The sequence below is a fragment of the Rhinolophus sinicus genome, linkage group LG04 (assembly GCF_036562045.2).
Source record: "Rhinolophus sinicus isolate RSC01 linkage group LG04, ASM3656204v1, whole genome shotgun sequence".
Classification (NCBI taxonomy): domain Eukaryota; kingdom Metazoa; phylum Chordata; class Mammalia; order Chiroptera; family Rhinolophidae; genus Rhinolophus; species Rhinolophus sinicus.
The window spans coordinates 154,176,811-154,198,796 of record NC_133754.1 but is presented as its reverse complement, the minus strand read 5'-3'; the positions used below and the strand labels follow the sequence as shown (position 1 = coordinate 154,198,796).

Genomic DNA, 21,986 nt, shown 5'->3' with positions numbered 1-21,986 from the left:
CTTCCATCCACCCGGTTGCTCATGTCAGAAATCTTATTCTTGACATCTCCCTCTCTCTCCCTTACCCTTAATCCAATTCATCACCCAGGACTTCATGATTCCTCCACTAAATATTTCTCAGCTATTACCATTCTGTCCACTACCTCTGCCCTTACACTGGGCTGCCCAGGCTGTCATCATCTCGCCTACACTACTTCCGTAGCCTTCTGACTGGTTGGTCTTTCTCCCCCTACTTTTATGTCCTCTGGCTTCTTTGTATGGAGTGGACACTTTGCTGCTTAAAAACCTTCAGTTTTCCAGGTACGTGGAGTATATCCATTAACAGAGTCTCTGAGGTGCCTCTCCCTTTTTAGCTTCTCCTACTCTCACTCTGTATCCTTAACCATTCCAACTGCACTAACCATCTTTCACTTTTTAGAACAGAGCTTCAAAACTAGCTATGTCAAAGGACCAGTTTTTATTTTTCAGTTTGTTTTGGATTGATACTGGAATAAAAATACAATAAAAATGGAAGAGGGGACCCCAAAGAATACAAATATAAGCTCCAAGTTTTAGTTATGAGATTCAGCAGACATAATCTTTATGTTATAAAAGTTTCTGAACTCTTCATTTTAACTTGTATACTTTTGTCATTGTGGGCAAGTAGCACGGAATTTGTGGACCACACCTTGAGCAGTACTGTTCTCAAACACACACACATATCTCTTTATTTTCCCAGGGTCTTTGCATTTGCTTTTTCCTCTACCTAATGTCAATGCCTCCACTTCTGTAAGATTTTGTCCTTCCACTCAGTGCTATTCAGTTTCAGTGCATTGTGTTTAGGAGTGGTATTTTTAAAATAATAGACCTTGCTTGACACTTACATGCAATTTTTAACTTGAGGACTTGTCTTCAATTATGAAAAGTTCTCAACCATTTTGTCTTTAAAATGGCTGCTTTATCATTTCCTTTATTCTGTTCTTCTAGAATTCCTGTATGGGAGCTTCTCAATCTGTTCTCCAGGCACATCTCTTAACTACTTTTTCATATTTTCTGTCTCTGCTACAGTCTAGGTAGATTCTTCAGTAGCATTTTATAATTCACTAACTATTCAATTGTTTCCAGTCCAGAGTTCCTCGCCTGGGAGGTTTCTATTTTAAAATCTATGTATTTCACATCTGTTGGTTCTTTTTTGTTTCTGCATGTTTTTATTTCATGATTTCTTACTTATTCTTATGGTTATTATTCTTTCCTTCTTTGAAGACCCTAAACACTTTCAAAGTCACTTGTAGATTGTGCCATTAATTTTATTATGTTGGTAAATTCATCCACAGTTTCTCATGAGTTTTGTAGTTTGCAGGCTCATTTTGAGGGAGGGTTGCCTTCCCCCACCAGCCCTTTAAAGTCCCTCCCTTTAACTTCGTAATGATTTTGTGATTGCTTCTACCTGACCCTCTCAAGACTCCGATCCAAGCTTACATTAGTTTATACTAGCATTATATTAGTCTCATATTAGCATTTCCAACTTCCCATCCTTCATGATACTGGGGATTTTGCTGGACAAGTCATTAAGTTCATTATGAGGCTTCTGGCTGTGATAGTCTGTCTCCGTCTTTCTTAGTAGCAACTTTAAATCTTTAGCCTTAGGTAGAAGTCTCAGCCTTATTTTTTTACCCTCTTTTCTAAAGTGGGAAACCTCACTCCAGCTGCTGGATCCTCATGTGTCCGGGTGTAGTTCCTGCCTCTAGGCACCTTTAGGTCTCCCTGTTGCTTTGAAGGAGCTCTTGCTGCTTGCTGTTGGTTGGGTCTGGAGTTCAGGGGGCCCATAACCTGTTTTTGTGATTCTATTCTCTTTCTGGCCCAAGGTGATTTTTATCTTGTTTCTATATGCATCTGTTTCTTTGTTGTTTTCCTTTTTTATATTTTATGTATCATCACTCTCTGTTTAGAGCAGGGATAGCAGGAATCACAAAACATGTACTTTTCTAAACCAAGTTTTAAGAGAAGCCTTTCACTGACAGCTGCCGAGCTAACCCCTTCTTAACCTCAGGGACCATATCTATGCCCTTCAACACTGTCTGGTGTGCCAGCCGCCGTGCCTTGCATAGTGTCAGTCACATATTGAGTTGAAGAAGAAGTGGTAGGTTGCTATATCAGATTTAGAAATTCAGTTGGATTAGATTGCTATATGGCGGGCGGGGGTGGAGGTGTCTTACGGTGCCCTAAATACCAGTGCAAGGACATTAGACTTTTCCTTTAGGCAGTTGGGAGTTTTGAAGCCACTGGGTAAAGGGTATGCTACCTGAAACTAGTGTATAGATTTGATTGACACTGTGGAGATAGAGGCAAGAAAACCTGAGGGAACTATTTGGAATCATTCATGTTTGAGAGGAGGATGAGAACTCAGATAAGATAATGGGGCAATGATTGTTTGAGGAGATAGAATTAGGTCGCAGTGGAGATGATTGAATATGGACTCAGAAGCAGGGGAAGCCACATTTCCACGTTTGAGTGAAAAGGGCAAATGGTAGTATTAGAGATGGAACTAGGAAACCACTTACTTCTACTAAAATTATCTCCTGTCCTTTGTCCTTTTCTCTTATTGTCTGCGCTCTTCTGGATCCTTTCTTTGTTCTTGATAATTTTCTGTTTCTTGGTCCTAATGTGAAACTGAGAAAGCAATTTAATGAGTTCTCCCATTTATGTTTTTCAGTGAGTTGACTTTAAAAAATCTTTCAAACCCATCTTCCCTGCCAAATTTTTACTTCTGTTCAATGTGGATGGTTTTATTCCACACATTAGCCCTTAATTAAATTTTATCCTCCTTGGTTTTAAATATTTCCCAAGATAGAGTATCTTTTTGTTGTGAGCTAATTTATTTTCATTTATAGGCAATTTATATCAAGTAAGCATGGAATAATCGCACCAAGAATAATAGATATTAAATGCCTTTGTCAAGGTAATCAGTAACTCATTTAAAATTAGATGTCAAATAATTAGTCTTCACAACATGGTTAACTGGCAGGTATTCAGCACATAGCATCTGAGTTTGTTTAAATACACTAAGAAAAAAGGTAAGAGACTTATTCAAAGTAAATCCATGATAATTATGAAAATTAAGTTCCCAGTCATTTAGTATATATACAATTGCTTCATTCAGTGAAAGATTAGTTTTTAACTGACAATGGAAATCTGAAAATCAATTATAAGTTGAACAAAGCTTAAAAACTACTGATCTGTAAAATTATCTTACTTGGAAAGCTTAAAACTTCTAAATGTAAAACTTTATATTAAAAAGCTGACAGATTTTTAAACCATGTTGCTATTACTATGTATATAAGCTGTAACTTACTTTTTATTTGGTTTTTATTTTTAACCTTTCTGTCTCCTTTATATTCAAATATTTCTTCTACAGTTGTTTTTATAAAATTTTTTTATAAATTGAAATATTTAGTTCATTTACATTTATTGTAATTATTGACATATTTAGATTTAAATCTGCAAGCTTATTGTTTGCTTTCTATTTGTTCCACTTGCCCTGTGGTGTTTGTTGGTATGTTTGTTTTGCCATCTTTCAGATTGATAGGTTTTAGATTGATTTTAGATTTATATTGGTTTTATGCTCTTTATTTCTTTTAATGGATTCTTGGTGTTACTTTATTCTCAGTTTGTCAAACTCAATATAAATTTGTACTTTGATCTTTTCTTAAACAATGTAGGATCCTTAGAACATGTTAACTCCATCGAATTCCCTCTCAATAAGTGCAGCTATTGTCAGACATTTTATGAGTATACTATGGGTATTTTAAACTTTGCAGACATTGTTGCTGTTTTATGCAGTCATTGGATCTTGCCATACATTTACTGCCCTCCTCCTCCTTTTCCTCCTACATTTGTTTTTGTCTGAGGTCATTTTTCTTTTGTTCAAAGAATACTGTTAAGTCTTTGCCTTCATTTTTGAGGGATATTTTTGCTGGGTAGATAATCTAGGAAATGTTTATTCTCTGTCAGCTCATTGAAGAGATCATTCTGTTGTCTTTAGTCTTCCATTGTTGAGTTGTCAAGTTAGGGATCAATCAATTGTTGCCCTTTTGAAGGTGATCTATCTTTTAAGGCTAAGTTGCTTTTATGAATTTCTTTTAGTCTTTGGTTTTTAGGGGTTTTACATAGATGTGATTTTATTTATTTTGCTTGGAGTTCACAAGGTTTTTTAAATGTGTGACTTGGTGTCTTCTATCAATTTGGGGAAATTCTTAGCCATTATCTCATCAAATTTCCCATTTCTCCTTATTTCTGGGACTACATTTACATTTAAGTTTGACCTTTTCACTATATCCTCTGTGTCTTTTACTCTTGTGAATAAGTTTCTATTCTGTTGTCTCTGTGCTTTCTTCTGGATGTTTTTTTAAACCGACTTTTAATTCAGCCATGCCCTCTTAGAGTGTGTCTAATCTGATGTGAAATTTATCTTTTTAATTCTTAATTGTAGTTAATTAAGAAAAAATGTCTAAAAACACTCCTGTGGCGGGGGGAGGGGCTGGTGATTTTTAAACAATTGAGAAATACTGCCCATGGCCATAAGTCCAATAACTAGCATTTGGGGAGCCCAGCAAGACTTACTTTTGAGCAGACTTTCACTTACTCTCCTCAACTTCCATCTCTTTCTGTCTTTTGTCTCTAAGTGAATAGCCTCTCTGATAAAAGTCTTTAGAAAGGCAACTTTTCATCTCTCTGAACTAGGGGGTGGCTTGAGGAAGGGCATCTGAAGGAAGGGTATCTGACTGCTCTTTATAAAACCTTTTAACAAATTCTTCTGTTTTTAATTACACCCTGATAACCAGTATCTCCAATTCCTGAACTTTACTGGGACTTTGTAATGCAAATCAGCATATATTTTTCCTTGGCTTCCCCTACTGTAGCTACTTAATAAAATGAAGGAAGTTGGAACTCAAGTCCGTTAGTTTCATCCATCTTCTTCTATCTTCCAGGAACATTTTGCCGACATCTCTTTTTTGCTGTTATATCTCGTCTCCAATTTTCTTTTCTTTATGGTTTATCCTTTTTAAAAAGCTATTTTACTGTCACATTAGTATCTTTTGAGATCCTGGTAAACTGTGTTTACCAGAAGTTATAGAACTTGCTTTTCAATGAAGCCTGTGGCAGACAATTAATTATGTTTTACATACCAGGGCATTCATTGGAAATTACCACACATAAATCATTTTAATTTTACCCAGTCGTTTTTATTGTATAATTTGTTGTATAAGTCCATCTAATAACAACACTAAGTGTGCAGTTTGTCTTTCCTAGGAAGTGTGCTGCTCTTAGGTCAAAGCCGAGAATATTGGTAGAACTCATTTGAAAGCTTACAGCTATATATTTTTGTACTTAGCTAAAGTGTTTTTATTTTACCTGTTACCTGAACTGTCTGCTCAGTCACTCTCATTTAAAAAGATTTGAGAACTGATAAAACATTTAACAGTACTTCTCATTACGGTATTGCAGTGGTGACTGAATTTTATTATATTAAGCATATGAAAGAAATATTTGAAGTTAGAGTATGTTTAAAAGATTATAGTAAAGTTGAAAAATATCAAACTATACAATGTCTTATCGTAATAAAAAATATGCACATGTTTAAATGAAGCCTAATTACTGTCTTATAATCAAATATTATTTGGACTTGTTTTTGTAATTGAGATGAAATTCACATAGCATAAATTAACTATTTTAAACTGAGCAATATAATGGCATTTTAGTGCATCACAATATTGTGCAACCATCCATCACCTCTATCTAGTTCCACAACTTCTTTTATCCCCCTCAAAAGAGACCCTTTTACTCATTAAGCAGTCACATGCTGCCCCTGGCAACCACTAGTCTGCTTTATGTTTCTCAGACTTACCTGTTCTGGATATTTCAAATAAATGGAATTGTACAATGTGTGACCTTTTGTGTCTGGCTTCTTTCACTTTGCTTGCTTTTGAGGTTCATCCATGTTGTAGCATATATCAATACTTAATTCCTTTTTGTGCATACAGCATGAACATTAAAAAATTTGATGAGAAATGGTTCCTAACACTACTGACAAAGTAAATAGGACTTAAGCTAGGGAGGGTCTTTAAAATATGCTTAGCATTAGTTCTATTTTATGTCAATACTTTAAAAAAATCTAATTTGATATATTTTGATAAAGGTGTTAGGAATGTACATTTCTAATAATGTATAGGGAATGAGTGCAGGTCTCTGGACCAGTTACCATCATCATGTTCCTTGGTTAAAGCCTCCACCCCCTCCCTAGCATTATAAGAGAGACTGCCTTGAAGTTATTGGTAAAGTATAACAAAAACACTGATTGCTACAGGCTACTAATACTAGAATGAAATATTAAACTCTATATTTTCTGTACTTTCTTTATGTGAAGCTAATGTTTATTTATAAATATGTAAGAACTTTTTGTCTTTAAAATTAAATTAATATTGTTTGTTAAAGAAAAAGTTATTCATCATACTTGTTAATTAATGGAAAGGTGGACTTTATTTCGCAGAACTACATGGGGTTTTGCAGTAGGGGAGAGAGGTTGGGCTCACCTCTGAATACAGTAAGGAAAAATGGAAGTTTATAGTCAAGGAGTAGACTGGGGGATTGGTGGATCGAAAATTACTGAGAGGAAACATTGGGAGGTAAGAGAGATGCAGGCTAAACTGACTTGACATAATTTTTGCTGAAAGCAGGCCAGGGTGATTGGATATTGAGAGTGGGGGATTTTCAATAAACTGACTCTGCAGGATTATAGCTGAAACTGTAGTTAAAAAGGCAGAGCCACTGGACTAAGGACAGAGCCCAAGGTCAGGGCCTAGTTAGCAAGAGGATTCAAAGGAACCTGACTTAAATTTGGTCAAGGAGAGAGTATCTGTCAGTATAGATCATTTGTGACAAATGTTAACAGCAGTGTCTAATACCTAGCTATATAGTAAAGCTTACTGGTATTAATGTGCTCTATTTTTAATCTACAGTTTATCATTTAATCAAGCTAATCTTAAAAGATCTTCCTTTTTGATGGCTGTGATGCACATACTCGACTTTGGTTTGCATTTCTGAGAGTCATTTATTGCTACTATGTAGAAAATTCTTACAGCTATAATTGCTATTATAATGTTTTCTAGGCAGCTAAATCATGCCATGTAATTGAAGATCATATCACAACTTCCAATCTACTTGAAATCATAATTGCTTATAACTAAAAATGAACCATTTGTGTTTTTGTGCAAAATCATTGAAATGCTATTGTATAAGTTTGGGATTTATGTGAGCACTTCAGGACCTCAGGCCAGATTAGGTTATGATGAAAGCATTGTGACTTATCTTAAGAGAAGGAAATGCTCCTTATCCTTGAGATATAGATAGGTATTAAGTTAATAATTGTTAGTCTCCAAGACTTAGCTCTACAAGGAATTTGCTGACCACATATATTTATAGATATTTATGTGTTATAGTCTTGGTAGCCTCTTGGAAGAATGAAATTATTCTTCTCAGATAAGTGTCTATTTGAGACTTTAAGAACACAGTATATCAGAATAAGGAAGAATACATATTCCTTCAAAGACGATTCATTCTATCCTTTGGCAGGCAGTAGAGTAGGGCAGATCACCCCAATCCAGTGAGGGCCCTAGCTGACTTGAGGTAGGTTTGCAAAACTTGTGGAACTTGTTTAACCCTTGGTTCACCGCTTCCCCCTTTCTAGGTTATAGCCCTCCAGGGTCATAATTGAAGGCCTAGGGCTTCTTTCCTCAGCACCGCAAGACAGCCAAAAAGCCTGTGTTTATTTTCAGTTTTGTTTGTTTTGCTGCTTTCTGCTTTGTTTCTCAGCCTCTTGTACTGCGTATTTTAAGATTTTGTCAAATGCTTCTAGGGGAAATCTATTGGAGTCACATCTCTGCAACTTCCTTCTTTCAGGAAACTGAACTCTGATCTCCAATTTTTGCCTGCAATCCTTTGAAATTGCTGAAATCTCTGATGACTTCTCTGCCTCTTAGCAGCTCCTTGCCTGGCCTTGGTTTCCTCTGGACTTTGCCCCACGTACCTTTTCTCTTGGTTGATTTTACTTTGTATCCTTTCACTGTAATAAGTCATAACTATGAATACAACTGTGTGCTGAATCCTGTAAGTCTTCCCAGCAAATCACTGAACCTGGAGTGGTGTTGCAACCCCTGGCACACCTGCCCATTCTGAATTTTTAAGTTTGATTATTATTTCAGGGATTCTAGTGTTCTACTGAGAATAATCAGAGACAGAGAGTACTGCAACCCCTTTACGCATGTGTGTAAACCGAGGCTCAGAGATGAATTTACCCAAGATTATCCATCTAGTAATTCCCAGCAGACCCAGGAATTCCATCCAGTTTTGGAATTCCACTCCAAAACTCCCCTGTACTTTCATTATATCTGGTATCATCCAAGTGACGAAGCAAAAATTCTAAAAAGGAATGGTTTCAGATTTTGAAGCTCTCCTGCACTATTTGTGAATTTAACCATTTAATCCTCTCATTATGTCAAGGAATGTTTTTAGATCAATAGTAAAGTAAGTTGGAGTTTAATGAGTTTAACTGTTTCCCAAAGTCAGCTTAGTTATACTTTTTTTCCCCAACAAAGTATCAGTAAATTAGCTACTTTCTTTCCCCAAATAGATTATTCTCTTGTTAGATGTTGTGTACACTAACTCTGAATGTCTGTGTGTGCACATGTGCACGTATGTGCAAGTACTCGTGTGTATGCTGTGGTCACTTAAGACGGACAGAAATTGTCCCTTGTATTTTCTATGGATAATCTTGTTTGCTTTGTGATATATAGTAGATGCCATATCTCTTACAAGATAGGAGACATTATATAAATAAAATATTCTCTAATATTTGTGCAGATAGACATTTTCTTTCACTTCAGACCTGACATTTCAGCACAAGAATGACACAATCAGCAAGTCACAAATTGCTGATAATTTGGGCAATGGAATATTTTTCTGTGTGCATCAGTTTCAGATATTCTCCCCCAAGATATCTTTATTGTGCTGCCTTAAAACAGGTAGGTTAGTCTCTAATTATAGCAGAGTACGAGGGTAAGGAAGGACTGAATTACAAAGGTAAGGCAGTATTTCTAGTCCTGTTGGCCTGGGGAAGCTCACGATCTGGGCTCTGTAGGAATTGAGAAAGATTGATTTCCTTTTTTCCCATAACAAGGTAGGTTTTATTAATGTCATAATAACATTTTATATTTGTACAGCCTAAGAATTTATAACTACTTTCACATTTACTACCTAATTTGAGCCAAACAACTTTTGTGAGGTAGGGCTTAGATTGTTCTCTCGGCTTTACACTTGAGAAAACCGGTGCCTGGAGAGAGTAAGTGACTTGCTGAAGGTCACGCAGCTGGTCAGTAGGGTAGAGGCACAGACCCAGAATTCCTGACTCCGCATATAGTGCGTTTCTTTCATGCTTGTCTAGGTAACACAGCTGAAGAACTGCATTCTGATGTCCTGGATGTCCAGTCAGCTCTAATGGAAGTAGACAGGTATACATTGAGGAAGATGATGAATTTTTTAGGTTTAATTCTGTGCAGTGCTTAATAGTTTAATGTAAGGATAACCAGGAAACTTTGAATCTGAATGAAGCAGAATTTTTTGCTACCTTTGGAGATCAGTGGGAATTATAAACCTTTTCTGCATCATAATGACACCATACAGCAGAGGATTTCAAAGCTTTCATCCTGTGAGAAGGCCCTTTGGGGGAAGGTGTTGATATTTTTCTTGAAGCAGCATGAGGAGGATTTGTTTTTGGACCAAAATGCTATTCTCTTTTAGAATGAAGCATTTCTTACTGAATTGGTTTTGGCTTATTCATCTTTATCCTAAGAATTAAAGTCCAAAACAGAAGGATGTTGAGGCAGCTATTAAAGAAGTAAGCAAAAACGGGGCAAAAGGAGTAAACTTATGTGAAGAAATGAGAAGAATGAGGAAGATAGTGGTGGGAAAATAAAGTAATAATGATGGGAAATAATTCGATACTGATTAGACATTCTTTTCTTGTGATTGAAATAACACTTGAATTCCTATCTGCTGATGGAAAGGGATTAATTATTTCATATAACTAGGGCAAATCACAAAGTCTCTCTCTTAAGTGAAGGTTATTATGCGATGATGTGTGTGAAGTCATTTTCTGTTGTAAAGTGCTTAAAACATGTTGGAATTACTAATAAAAGTAAAGCTGAATTGCTATGATTGGTCTTGTGCCTTAAATGTTTTTACTAAAGTAAAATCAGTGGGGGGAGGTAATAGGAAACTTGATTATCTTGTGGACCTCGTGGCTTCTCATAAAGAGCTCAGCAAACATTTGTTTAGGGCCTAAATGTGTCAGGCTCATCTGGGACCTGACAGGTGGTACTAAGAAGATGGGTAAGTTGGTTCCTTACTTTAAGATGCTTATGATTTTAGTACTGAGAAGGCAGGCCCACAAGTAGCCAGTTTCAACTGCATGTGAGAAATGATCAGATAAAATGTTTGTGCAGGGTGCAGAGGGAATATAGAGAAAGGGCTCTTATCCCAAGATGGGCTTTAAAAAAGGAAGACTGTCTGAAGATGCGCCTGAGCTGCAGTTTAAAAGAAACATGAGTAGTTAGGAGAAGAAAGGTAGGAACTATGTCCTAAGCAAAGGAAAGACTTTCAGTGAAGGCTTGTAAAGGTGAGGCAAGGAATAGTCTGGAAATCATTGGCAGGACTTGTTGGCCGAGAATTTGGGTTTTATGACTCACTGAGTGAATGGTACTGAGAAAAACTACAAGAGGAGCAGGTTTGGGGGGGAGAACAATGAGTTCAGTTGTGACCATGCTACGTTCGAGGTGCACGTGAGCGAGCCATGTGGGTATATTAGCAAGTTCATGCGAACACAGGAGAAGTTGAAGGGAGAAGTCGGGGCCAGAAATTTGGAATTGGAAATGATCAGGATGTAAATTAAAACCACTCGAAGAGGGCATGCATGTCTGAAGAACAGTTAGAGCCTTTTGGTAGGCACCTGTTTTTGAGGCACGCACAGAGGATGAAGAGCACTTGATTAATACTGAGAAGAAACAGAGGCGAATGAAGCAGATCACAAGAGAGGTGTCGGAAATCTAGAAAAAAATGCACTGGAAAGTGGCAACAGGAATAGCAATCAGAAGGCTGCTTTCAGTGGAGTGTTGAGTGTAATCTTCTTCCTTACCTTTCCTCTGTCTCAGTGTTCCCCTCGCTCCTTAACCCGAGATCTGCCGGGCTCTCTCCTCTCCCATCTCGCCTCTCCTGCCCCCACGCCCAGCCCTGAACAGAAACGTTCGCATTGTTGGCCACATCCCCATTGCTGGACGGATGTACTCAATGTGCTTCACCTACAGGCTAGGAAGGAACGTGGCTTTGTTAGCATCTGCAGAAACACGAGTCAAATATCAGGGCCAGGATGGGTGACAGGAGTGGAATGAAAGTCTGAAGCTGGGCCACTCCTGGGTATAAGGATGGGTGATGCCAGAAGGTGGAGTTCATGTCATAGTCAGCCTGTGACTGAGCCGAGGTCAGGCACTGAACGGATCAAATGATCATCTGAATCCAGAGCCCTGAACACTCCTTATGGAATTTCTTTTAAGTTTCCAAGAGCTTGCCTTCCAGGTTGTGCTTCTCGTCGTGAAAGTGCTTTTCAGCATCTGATACGATACCAGCATTCATCCTAGACTCCTTGCTGTCTAGGAGCTTTTGTGGCTTGATCTAGGGCATCTTTGTTGCTCCTAAATTATACTTCTCTCCTTCTGTTTCCTCATTGACTTGCAGCTTATAAGACTAGGCTTTTTCTTGAAATCCTACTTTCCTTAGTTCAGACTGGTTAATTTCCTAGTATCCAGCTTCCCACGTAGAACCAGGTCCCTGTTCTAACCCCAGTGTAGTGGCTGGGCTTCCTGCAACCAGTTTCATTTATGTCAGTGTTATTTTCCTTGGTGTTAGTGGGGAGAGAGGGAGAGAGAGAGAGAGTGTGTGTGTGTGTAATTGTGCTGTCCATAGATCACCTGAACAATGCCTGCCCGCCCTCCCATGCAGCACATGGAGTTTGTGCTCTTCCTACCTATTGGGAGAGCCCAGATGCGGCTGGGCATCTACACGGCACTGACCACTGTACAGGCCTTCTTACGGTGGCGTCAGCTCTACAGTCCTGATTGGTTTCCCCAGCCCCTGTATCAGTGTATACTTCATGGCTTTTGAGCAACTTTCTCCTTCCTTGCATTTCCGTGATCATTTCTTGTTATGAAAGTCTCCTGGAAGAAAACAAGCAAATATGTGGCAAGGGATCGGTCTTTTCATGCTTTCTCTCCTCACTTCTCTTTCCCCGTCCTTTGCTTCAGCTAGTCTTCTATCTATTCTTAGAACCACCTGCCACACTGAGAATTTGAAATACCAAGGTCAAGAAGGAGAAATTAATTAATTGTTTTTTAAAGGAAAGAAAGAACAATTGTCATTTCGAAAGGCAAATAATTTTTTCTTTCTATCTAACTTTGTTTTCCTAAAGACATCAGAGTCATGGTAAATATTTTAATCACATGATTGAAAGCAGTGAACTTGTTCTTGCGAGTGTGAGGTATATTGCAGTCTCACACAATCCTCCAAGCCACTCAGCTTGATTTATCAGGATTACTCTATCCTAGTACAAGCTCAGAACTTGTAAGAGGAAGTTTGCTATATATATATATAAGACCAAGATGGTTTTGCAATATACTTTTCTATTTTCTTGAATGTGCAAAATTAAAACAATTCTGGAGAAAGGGTTTTTGCTTTCTCTTCTCAGAAAATTAGAACCATATAATCCATTAACTTGTCTTTCTCACCAAAACATCCAGATATTTGAACCGAATTTAATATGCAATTGCAGGAATTCTTTCATGTTAGGTGCCTAATGACATCTGCTTCTCTGCTCATTATAACAGATTATTGTTCCCTTTTTATTGTCTGATTTTATAGCTTTTAATTGCATCAGCTATGGGAAATCCTTTCGGAAGCAGGTGCGATATAAACAAACATACATCTCTATGAAATTAAGATAGTCTTGGTCACAAAATGGAGACATCGAAATGTTACTATAGTGGATTTTTGAGTGTGTGTGTGTGTGGTGTGTGGGGGGGGGGAGAGAAAGGAGAGAGAGAGAGAGAGAGAGAGAGAGAGAGAGAGAGAGAATCTCCCAAATGGGGAGGAATCAGAACACACTTATTTTTTGAGGAATGAATATGTTACCCTAGTGGAAAGGTTGTCTTAATCCCAAACAACCTACCTAATGAAATATTTAGAAGCACTTAGTGCTTTTAAGCAAATATCTTGCTCTGTGTCCCAAGGGAAAGTAATTAATCTGAGTGTGGAGTATTCACTTGTTTTTCATTTTTATTTTTGACCGATAGAAACTGTGAGGATGGGTATATGGGCTGTTTTTATGGCAAATAATCACTTTATAGACTTGGAATAAGCAGTGTCAGTACATTACTGGAGGAACTGATTAAAGACACACTTTCTTATAAAGCCTAGTGAAAATTTCAGTTGCATGATTTACAGTGATTAAAATAGAACCTTTAAGCCTGCAAATTGGTGAAATCCTTCAAAGAAGTAACCTAATGAAAGAGCCTATTATTTCTTGTTGCTACCTAATTGTAGGATGTATATTGGCACGCTTTGTAATACAGTTCAAACTTAGCATTTCACCCTTTATTCTCAATGCAAAGAGGTTTTAACTATTACAAATCTCTTAACTTGTTCATTTGGACAATACCTTTAAAGTTAACCCAACTACTTTTATTATATTGAAATCAAGGTTAATCCAGTATGATCAAATACGCTTAAATCAGAACCTTAAAATCTAATGAAGTCTTGTCTGTTCTGTGTGCTTTGGCTACAGCCCTACCACTTATGTTTTGGATGAAGATGAACCTCGATTCCTTGAAGAAGTTGATTACAGTGCAGAAAGTAATGATGAGTTAGATATTGAATTGGCTGAACATGTAGGAGATTATGAACCTTCTGCTCAAGAAGAAGTACTTTCTGACTCTGAATCATCAAGAACATACCTACCTTGAGCCCTCTGCCATCTCTTGTAAATAGAAAGATGAAATGAAATATCTTGGTGGTTGTTACACAGGAAGTTTGAGAGATGAATTTATAGAGAGCTGACTCAGAAAGACAAAAAGAAATTTGGGCCTCTTTGGTTTTAAGACAATAAATGTGTTATTAATTCATGATAAAATTGGCGCTGTTTTATTTTAGCTATTTAATGCACTTTATATAACATTGAATTATCAAGTATTGGATTTATTTAAAAACCTGAGTATCATTGCATGGCTTTTTTATCTCCTTATGGTTATATTCTGCATCAAATGGATACTTTTGAAGTGTGTGAGAATATAAAATCGAAATCCCCCCCCCCCAGAGTTGTTGAAAATTCTGAGTTTTTGAAAAATAATATATATGTACATGGATTTCTATAGATGTGTCTGTGTGGGGTTGGGTAGGTAGTGAAGATAAGACTGTTCTTCAGAATCATGTTAACTGTTGAGTTGTGACTGAAATAATCCAGAGTTTGCCTTGAAATCATTACATTCTACATTTACCAAAATTAAACAAATAAAAACTATTAAATGTTGCATTCATTTCTTCATTCTTTTTAACCAATTCAGATTCTTGGTTTATGGAATCTTTGTGAAAATATTATAAAAACCCAACATCTGAACACGTTGATAAAGATATGTAAAAAAAAAAAAATGCTTAATTTACCAGTGTTGTTTTTTATAGTATAGGCATACCTCTACCTATCATAAAAGATGTATTTGAACAGCTCTTTTGTCCAAAATTGTGTCTCATGGGTACACCTAAAGTTTATCACTGCAGTCAGTTTAAGCTTTACAAATGCAGTGAGGAGGTGATCCAATGTTAAACTTGTATTTGAATATAAGCTTATTTAGCATTTTCTGAGCTGTACTGTTAGACTTACTGAAGTGAACTTATTTAGGGCATGTTGATACTAGTATCTGAGTAATAGATGACTGCAGTGAATTGAAGCCATTTCTTGTAGTGACATCTTCCCAAATTTAAGCTGTCTGCTGCAGGAATAGCTTTGTATTCAAATAAAATAAAACAAGTCCAGTGACTTTGGATAAGCGCTTTAAGAACTAAATCTCTGTTGTAACAAAACAAATCCAAAAGGATAGCTCGTTAACAGATTATTGCCAGGACTCAGGTGCTTAGTTTTTGGCACATTATCCTTGCTTATTCCTGATTCGATTTTTTAATTTTTAAAGAAACCTGTAATGGAAAGAAATGATAAAAGTATATTTCAGATTTTTGCATTTTCCAAATCAATGATTTTCATTGTATTATTTGAGGTATTTCATCTGCAGTGTAGCTTCTTTTTGGTGTCATGGGAACCATGTTTAAAAACATAGCATGAGGCAATTGACAAAGAGGTCTTTTTCTCTAAATAGCCTAATTCTTATTACTCTCAGAAAATAAAGACTAAACAGATTATGAAGTTGAAGAAGACATCTTAGTATGTGGTGACCTAATTTAAGAGAGATTAGGATATTTTAGCAAGGTAAAGTATTATTTATTTAATAGTTTATCTAATAATTTATAATTGTAAAGTAATTTATTTTAATATATTTTATATATAAAATAATTACAATATTTAATTATAATTTATTCAGAGAGTAGATTATGGAGCCACTATGTGCATGTTGTGAATTTTTCTTGGTTCTTATAACATTAGAAATTAAAAAGCAAGGTAGTCATTATGAAAAGCAGCTAAAGTTACTATAATGTGCAGAATAACTTAAAACTTGATTATGTTAGCAGTGTAAAAATCCCTTACTATGTAGTGTTACAATATTTTATATTGATGAAGTTCATCTTTTAGCATGTTACAAACCTGAATATGCCTTTTACTAAATAATTATAGACAGGATTAAAGAGAAAGTCTTCATGGTTAGGAAATGATTTTTTTCTTAAATAATAAATACTGGTAGCTTTGGAAAAATAATTTAAAATTCTAACTTCCCTAAATAGGGGAAAAACTAAGTTTCATGGACTAAAATTGACCTAAATTTACCCATGTGTCTGTGTCTTTTCAGGGTTTTCAAAGAATGATTTAGATGACTTCAGTGCCATAAGCCTAAAAATTAAAGTGTAGCTGATAAACTGAGTCTAAGGATGGAGTTTAGATTTAATTTACCTTGTGTTTAGAACTATGAATTTCTTAAATGTAGTTTTAGCCTAACCCACTGGTTCTCAAAACTGTATAATTTGCTTCAGAATCACCTGGAGGATTTGTTTCTCAAAACAGAGATTACTAATTATGTAGATCTGGGGAGTGCCCCCCAAATTTACATTTCTTAAAGATCTCAGGTGGTGATGCTGCAGGAACCACACTATGAGAACCACTGGTATGATCTGATGTTTTCTTTCAGCATCACAGTTTCCTAAAAATCAGAGGACCTATGAATTGGAAATTGGCACCAGAGATGAGTTAGATCAAACTAACTTGTAGAATCAAGAAAATAAACACACAGAGTCACAGGGTCACTCGGGCAGAGCCAGGGTGTTAGCCCAGCTCTCCTAATAACTAGCCTCACATACTTATCATAAAAGGAAATGCTGCCCTTTGCCTGTCCCCAAAGAGTAAGGAATGTTTTAAAAGCTCGAGGTCTCTGTTGAGTTTGTGAAATTTATTCCGGCAAGGCAGGATGCAGAAACCTATGGTTCAAGTGGGCTTTTCCTTCATTGCAGTCACACTGTTGTTTGAATACAAGATTGTCCTCCATTAATCAGACTTTGCCTCTTTTTCCAGTTTTTGTGTGCTATTTGGAAACATGGACATTGAATCCTAATTACAAATAAGTAACCTGGAGTTCCACTTCAGATAGTGTACTAACAACAATGAATGCCATACTTCTAAATTTCAAATACCCAAATTAAGATGACCATTTTATTATGAGCACTGAAATGGATAATACAATAAATGTACTGATGGAATTGTTTTTGTGCATGATCCAGAAATAAATGACAGTAATGAAATGATAAATGTATCTTTATAAATCCTTTTGTTTTCCTATATGTACTTAAAACATCATAAAATATTAACGGGAAATCTGTGACTTTTTCTCTTATTTTAGTGAGAGTTTAGTAGCTGTCTATAAACTTAGTTCTCCCCATTAGGAAAAAAACCTATTGAAGCAATGTTTGAATTGAAAGACTGTTCTGCTTTACACAATAGAATGTTATTAATGTTGAGTAAATATTTCTCCGGTTAAAAAAAAAATGTATTTAAATTCCTGCATAGGAAAAAAAGGAAACTCAGAAGAAAGCCTCATTTTTTTAATGAGAATTAATGTTTTGAAAGTTTAGTTCTTGAACTGTCACATTTCAGTTGTTTTTCGCTGGAATGATACTTACCGAGCACTTTTACTTACCTATATACTGGGTTGACACTGGCCAATGGGAAGTCTGCCCTTAGTGCCCTTCTCTTTCTAGATGCTGAACATTAACTTAGGCCTATTGCTTCCCACTCTATCTCATAAGCCTTCAGGCCCCTTTTATTAACATCTTACTACTTCTTCAGAGCTTGACTGGTTGTTGGGGGCATTGAATCATTAAACTGTTTTTTCAGTTTGAGGTTGCTAAATATGCAGTGCCTAAATCCAAATGAGTGGCCCTTTTATGGTGGCCTTTGAGGCATCATGCAGGACAGTCAGAGTGATATTTTGGAGTCCAGGATGTGGTTGGCACTAGCGAGTACTGAAGTGGTCTCCTGTAGGTGCATTTATACTCACAAATCCCTGTGAAGTGGACATTGATGTTGGCACCCTTCTATTGGTCAGTGCACACAACTTGAACGTACTAAAAAGATGTTGCTGCAAATACTAAGAAAGCTTTGCTTTTGTAATATTAAAATAGTGGCCTATGCGATCCCTCTCATGACATCAATCACGTGCCAAGTAAATAACAGGTGAGCAATAGCAAAAAAGCTGGTCAGAGTAATTAACATTTCAAATGGACGTTTAAGTCATGTAAATGACAAATAACAAATGTGAAGAAACTATAAAAGGCAAAGATGCTCATTGAAAGTTAAAATAGAAAAGACTGGAGTTTAATACATAAAAGTAACGCCTGTACCTTTGAAAACAGATTGGCTTCTCTGTAAGCTTTTGCTCTAGCTGAAGGTATAATTAAGTAGGGATTTTTAAGACTGGAAATTTATTTTCATGTCCAGTGCTAAATATTTACTAAAGTCAAGTTATGTACTCTATTTATCATGTCATAACTTTGTTATTTATTTTTTTCATTCATCATATCATCTATATGATTGGTTTCTTCCTTCTGTTTTCCTCATTTTAATTCTTGGAAATGTTTGACATTTCGTTTTCTTTTTCTTTCAGAATGTGGGCACTTGAACAGAATGACTCAATTGGATAATGTCATATAAAAACATAATTTTCAAAAGCTAAAGGATTATAATTTGTATTTATTGTAGAGAGAGGGGTATCCAATCCATAACTACTGAAGAGCTACACAAGATGAAAACATCGAAAACTAAACCACTGTCACATATGCTAAAATCCAGATCACTTAACAGAACAGAGTAGACACTTATGGTTGCCTCCCAAACAGTCATTCTCCCCTTCGCCCTAACCAGTGTTTCAAGAACTGTGTGCTCTGAGTTCACCAACTTCAGATGTGGAGCACGTGACCTGAGCGGAGCCAGTCAGCTTGCTCTGCCCGCTAGTATAGGGCCAGCACATGATCCAAGCCAATGCAAGAAGAATGAAGGTCAGCACTTTCTACAGTAATGCTAAAGCAGAGACCCCTCCTTGGTACGGGAGGGTGTAGTCGCTGGTGGCTGTCACGCAGCCCTGAGAGGAGAGCACTCCTGACACCAGGCAACATCGAAGGAACAGAGCCATGGCACTGAGAGACCTCCGGCCCTTTTATCCTTTGCGCCCCAAATCAAGCTGTGTGTGAAACCTGTCGCGTCAGCTATATGGACTTACAAGTTGCCTTCATGGTTTAAGCTATTTAACTGGATTTTTGTTACTGGAAAAGGTATGTCTGTTACACAGGTGTGTATGTCTGAAACCTATCTGAAAAACTAACAGCCTTAGTGTCCATCCCTGAAGAGGTGATTCCACCCAAAGCACACATCCTGAGAGAAGTTAAAAGAAAGACAAGTTATTTTACCTAGAGAGACACTGAGAAGGCAAAAACAGCAGATGTCTACTCAGACATGTCTGATAAACTAATTTTTATTTTCCACCTACAGGAAAAGTTTACTGGGCTAGAAATGAACCATATTTTTGTCATTGCCCACTCGAAACTCAGGGATTATTTCTTCCAGTCATGAAGCTCATCGGTGGTTTCAGAGATAATATTGTCCCAAGTACTGCCTTTTCAGCACCTTGAAAATTACCTAGTAGTAGTGAAGGACTCTAATATCGTGCAATATTAATGTGGAAAGTGAGGACCTCTTTCACGAGGCATCGGAACAACATGGAAGCTAGCTGAGAGGAATCAGAGACCCCTTTGTTGAGTTACGAGTTACATCAATTAGAGCATTGGGCAAATACAATGGGGTGAAGTTTGGGTATTACAGCTATCCATTTTAAAGCTATTTCCATCCACCCACTGATTGGAACTGCAAATCCATGCCTTTTATCCACACAAGATTGATAAGGAGCATTTAAACAGCCCTTTAAAGTTTAAGAAGTGCTTTCCTAAAAGTTATCTTCTTTGAACGTCTTGAAAACACTAGTAATAAATAGATATCATTGGCATTTCTACCTAATTTGTGAGGAATCTGAGGGAGGCTTGAGAGGCCATCTGACTTAACCTGGACTTGCTAGTGTGTAGCAGAGGTGAGGCTCAGACCCGAACCTTGGACCCCTCCTCTAACAAATCTGCTTCCTCTCGCATGCAGCTAAACGGTGGCCTGTGCCATCTCTGCGAGTGAGCCAGTCCAGTTAGCCTTGTATAAATAGTCTGATGATAATTGCAAAAATATGCAACTGTTTTATCACTACATGCCATAGGGTCCCGAAGGAGGAGGGGAGAGCTAAACCTGACTATCTAGTGTGTGTTAAGCACTCTCCTGGATGCTTTATGAAAACAATCTCAATGGAAACATTTTCTCTTTTAGCCCATGGAATGATTCTCATAATTTCCAACTCAGTATTTTTGTGGATGGTTAGGAGAAAAGTGGTACATCCAGTTTTTGTTTCGAACTATTTTATATTTTTTTTTAAAAGGGAAGAGATTTTTGAGTCTTTTTACTTTATGTTTAACAAAAATTGGTAATAGTTTAGTACAAGCCATTTTGTATTTTCTGATTTCTGGTAAGTCTTGGAAAATCTGCTTTTCTATCTATGATGGTAAGGGAAAAGAATATTGTCTAACATACCTAAAGTACCTGTGTCTCACAGGCTTAAAGTAAATTATTGCTTCATTTTTCTTTAAAGAATTGATGTTTTCACTGAGAAGATACTTTATTCTGTAGCTTCATTAGCACTAACTGATAGGGTCACGAAGTGAGAGTTAGAAATAAGCCCACAATTACCTGTTGGTCTAGATTTAATTTTAGAGGAATATAACCTTTTTATAATACAGAACAAGAATAAGATGACCTAAACACTCCAAGTTTGTATTCGTTTATGAGCAAGTTATTGGCAAATTTTTATAGACTTTTTAAAGCATTGGTTGATGAAACTTAGCTGTATCGTTTCAAAGTTCTGTAATTCTGTGGGTGAGAGTGCAGTAGCTATGAACTGGAAAGCTGGGTAACTACCACTATAACCATTTTGACAAGGTGTACTCTTTCCTGCCTTGCAGAAGACATCTATGGTGGATAATTTATAGGGTTTGTGTAGTATACCCAGCTAAACAAGGAAGAGAGCGCTAGGATCCTGCATGGCTTTACTTCTAGATAATGTGATTTGGGGAGTTTCACTGTATATTACAGGTAAGCCCATCAAACTTACTAAACTTTTTAGTCAGACCACTCCAAAGCATGCCAATCTGTTCAATACTTAGAGTGAATAAAACCATGACTCGCTATGATGATAAGAAAGGCTAGCACTTACAGTGGGCCTACTATGCTACCGGCACTGATGTGTGTGCTTTATTTGTATGTGCCTATTTAATCTTCACAAACCCATGATAGATATCACCCCCGTTTTACAGATGTGGAAACTTAACTTGCTAAAGGTCACACAGCTAATAAATGTTGGAGAACTCAGCTGATTCTTATTCAAGACAAACAGGAAAGTGGCTACTGAGATAACTACCATTAGAGGTTTTACAAAGTTGTCATTCAGATTCCACAGTATCTCCCCAGGGAGCACACTTCAGGGCCAGTATGTTTTCCACAATGGGCTTACAGGTATGGGCCTGCCGTTTTGCTTGTCACCCCCAAGGAGCAGGTACAGTGGAACATTCAGTCCAAGCTCAGGACCCTCACTAACTGAGAAAGTGTAGCAGGATGGCCTTCTGTTCCATCACATTTAACTTCTCAGGAGTAGCTCTATGTTCTGTCCCCCATCACATGCCTCCTTATGGGTGAGAATGCTGGAATTCAGGTAGCAGCAGTTCAGCCACTATATAGTCCAGTTATACCCGCCATAAACCTTTCATTGTTGTTATAAGGAGAAGAAACAGAAGCAGAACTGATTGAAATAAAGACAACGTGGTTAATTAGGAAAAGGTTCATGGACTAAAGAAAATAAAACCAAATGTATGGGTCTAAAATAAAAATCTATGCTATTTGTTTATAATCTAGATGATCAATATGATGAGAAACCACTAAGTAATAAAGTCAGATTGTGAGTGTTCCCTCGTGGGATAAGTGCCATACTTTACAGCGTGTCCCGTTACCCCTTAGGCACCTTCCTGGGGTGTACTGAACAGGTAGTGCAGGGGGCTGTGTA

At 37.0% G+C, this 21,986-nt stretch overlaps 1 protein-coding gene across 7 annotated transcripts in view; it reads left to right on the top strand.

Annotated features, from left to right (window-relative positions):
• Positions 1–21,298, top strand: part of AGTPBP1 (ATP/GTP binding carboxypeptidase 1) — a 150,024-nt gene extending 128,726 nt beyond the window's left edge. For 4 of the 7 annotated variants that reach the window (XM_019750135.2, XM_019750132.2, XM_019750133.2 and 1 more), the window contains one exon: positions 13,922–17,099. In XM_019750135.2, coding sequence (XP_019605694.2) covers positions 13,922–14,099 — 178 coding nt within the window. In that variant the 3' untranslated portion in view covers positions 14,100–17,099. Of the gene's footprint in view, positions 1–7,935; positions 13,178–13,921; positions 17,100–18,449 lie in introns of those variants that run through there. The other 3 variants (XR_012495819.1, XM_074330623.1, XM_019750134.2) reach the window with 3 other exon arrangements.
• Positions 21,299–21,986: the final 688 nt, after the last annotated feature.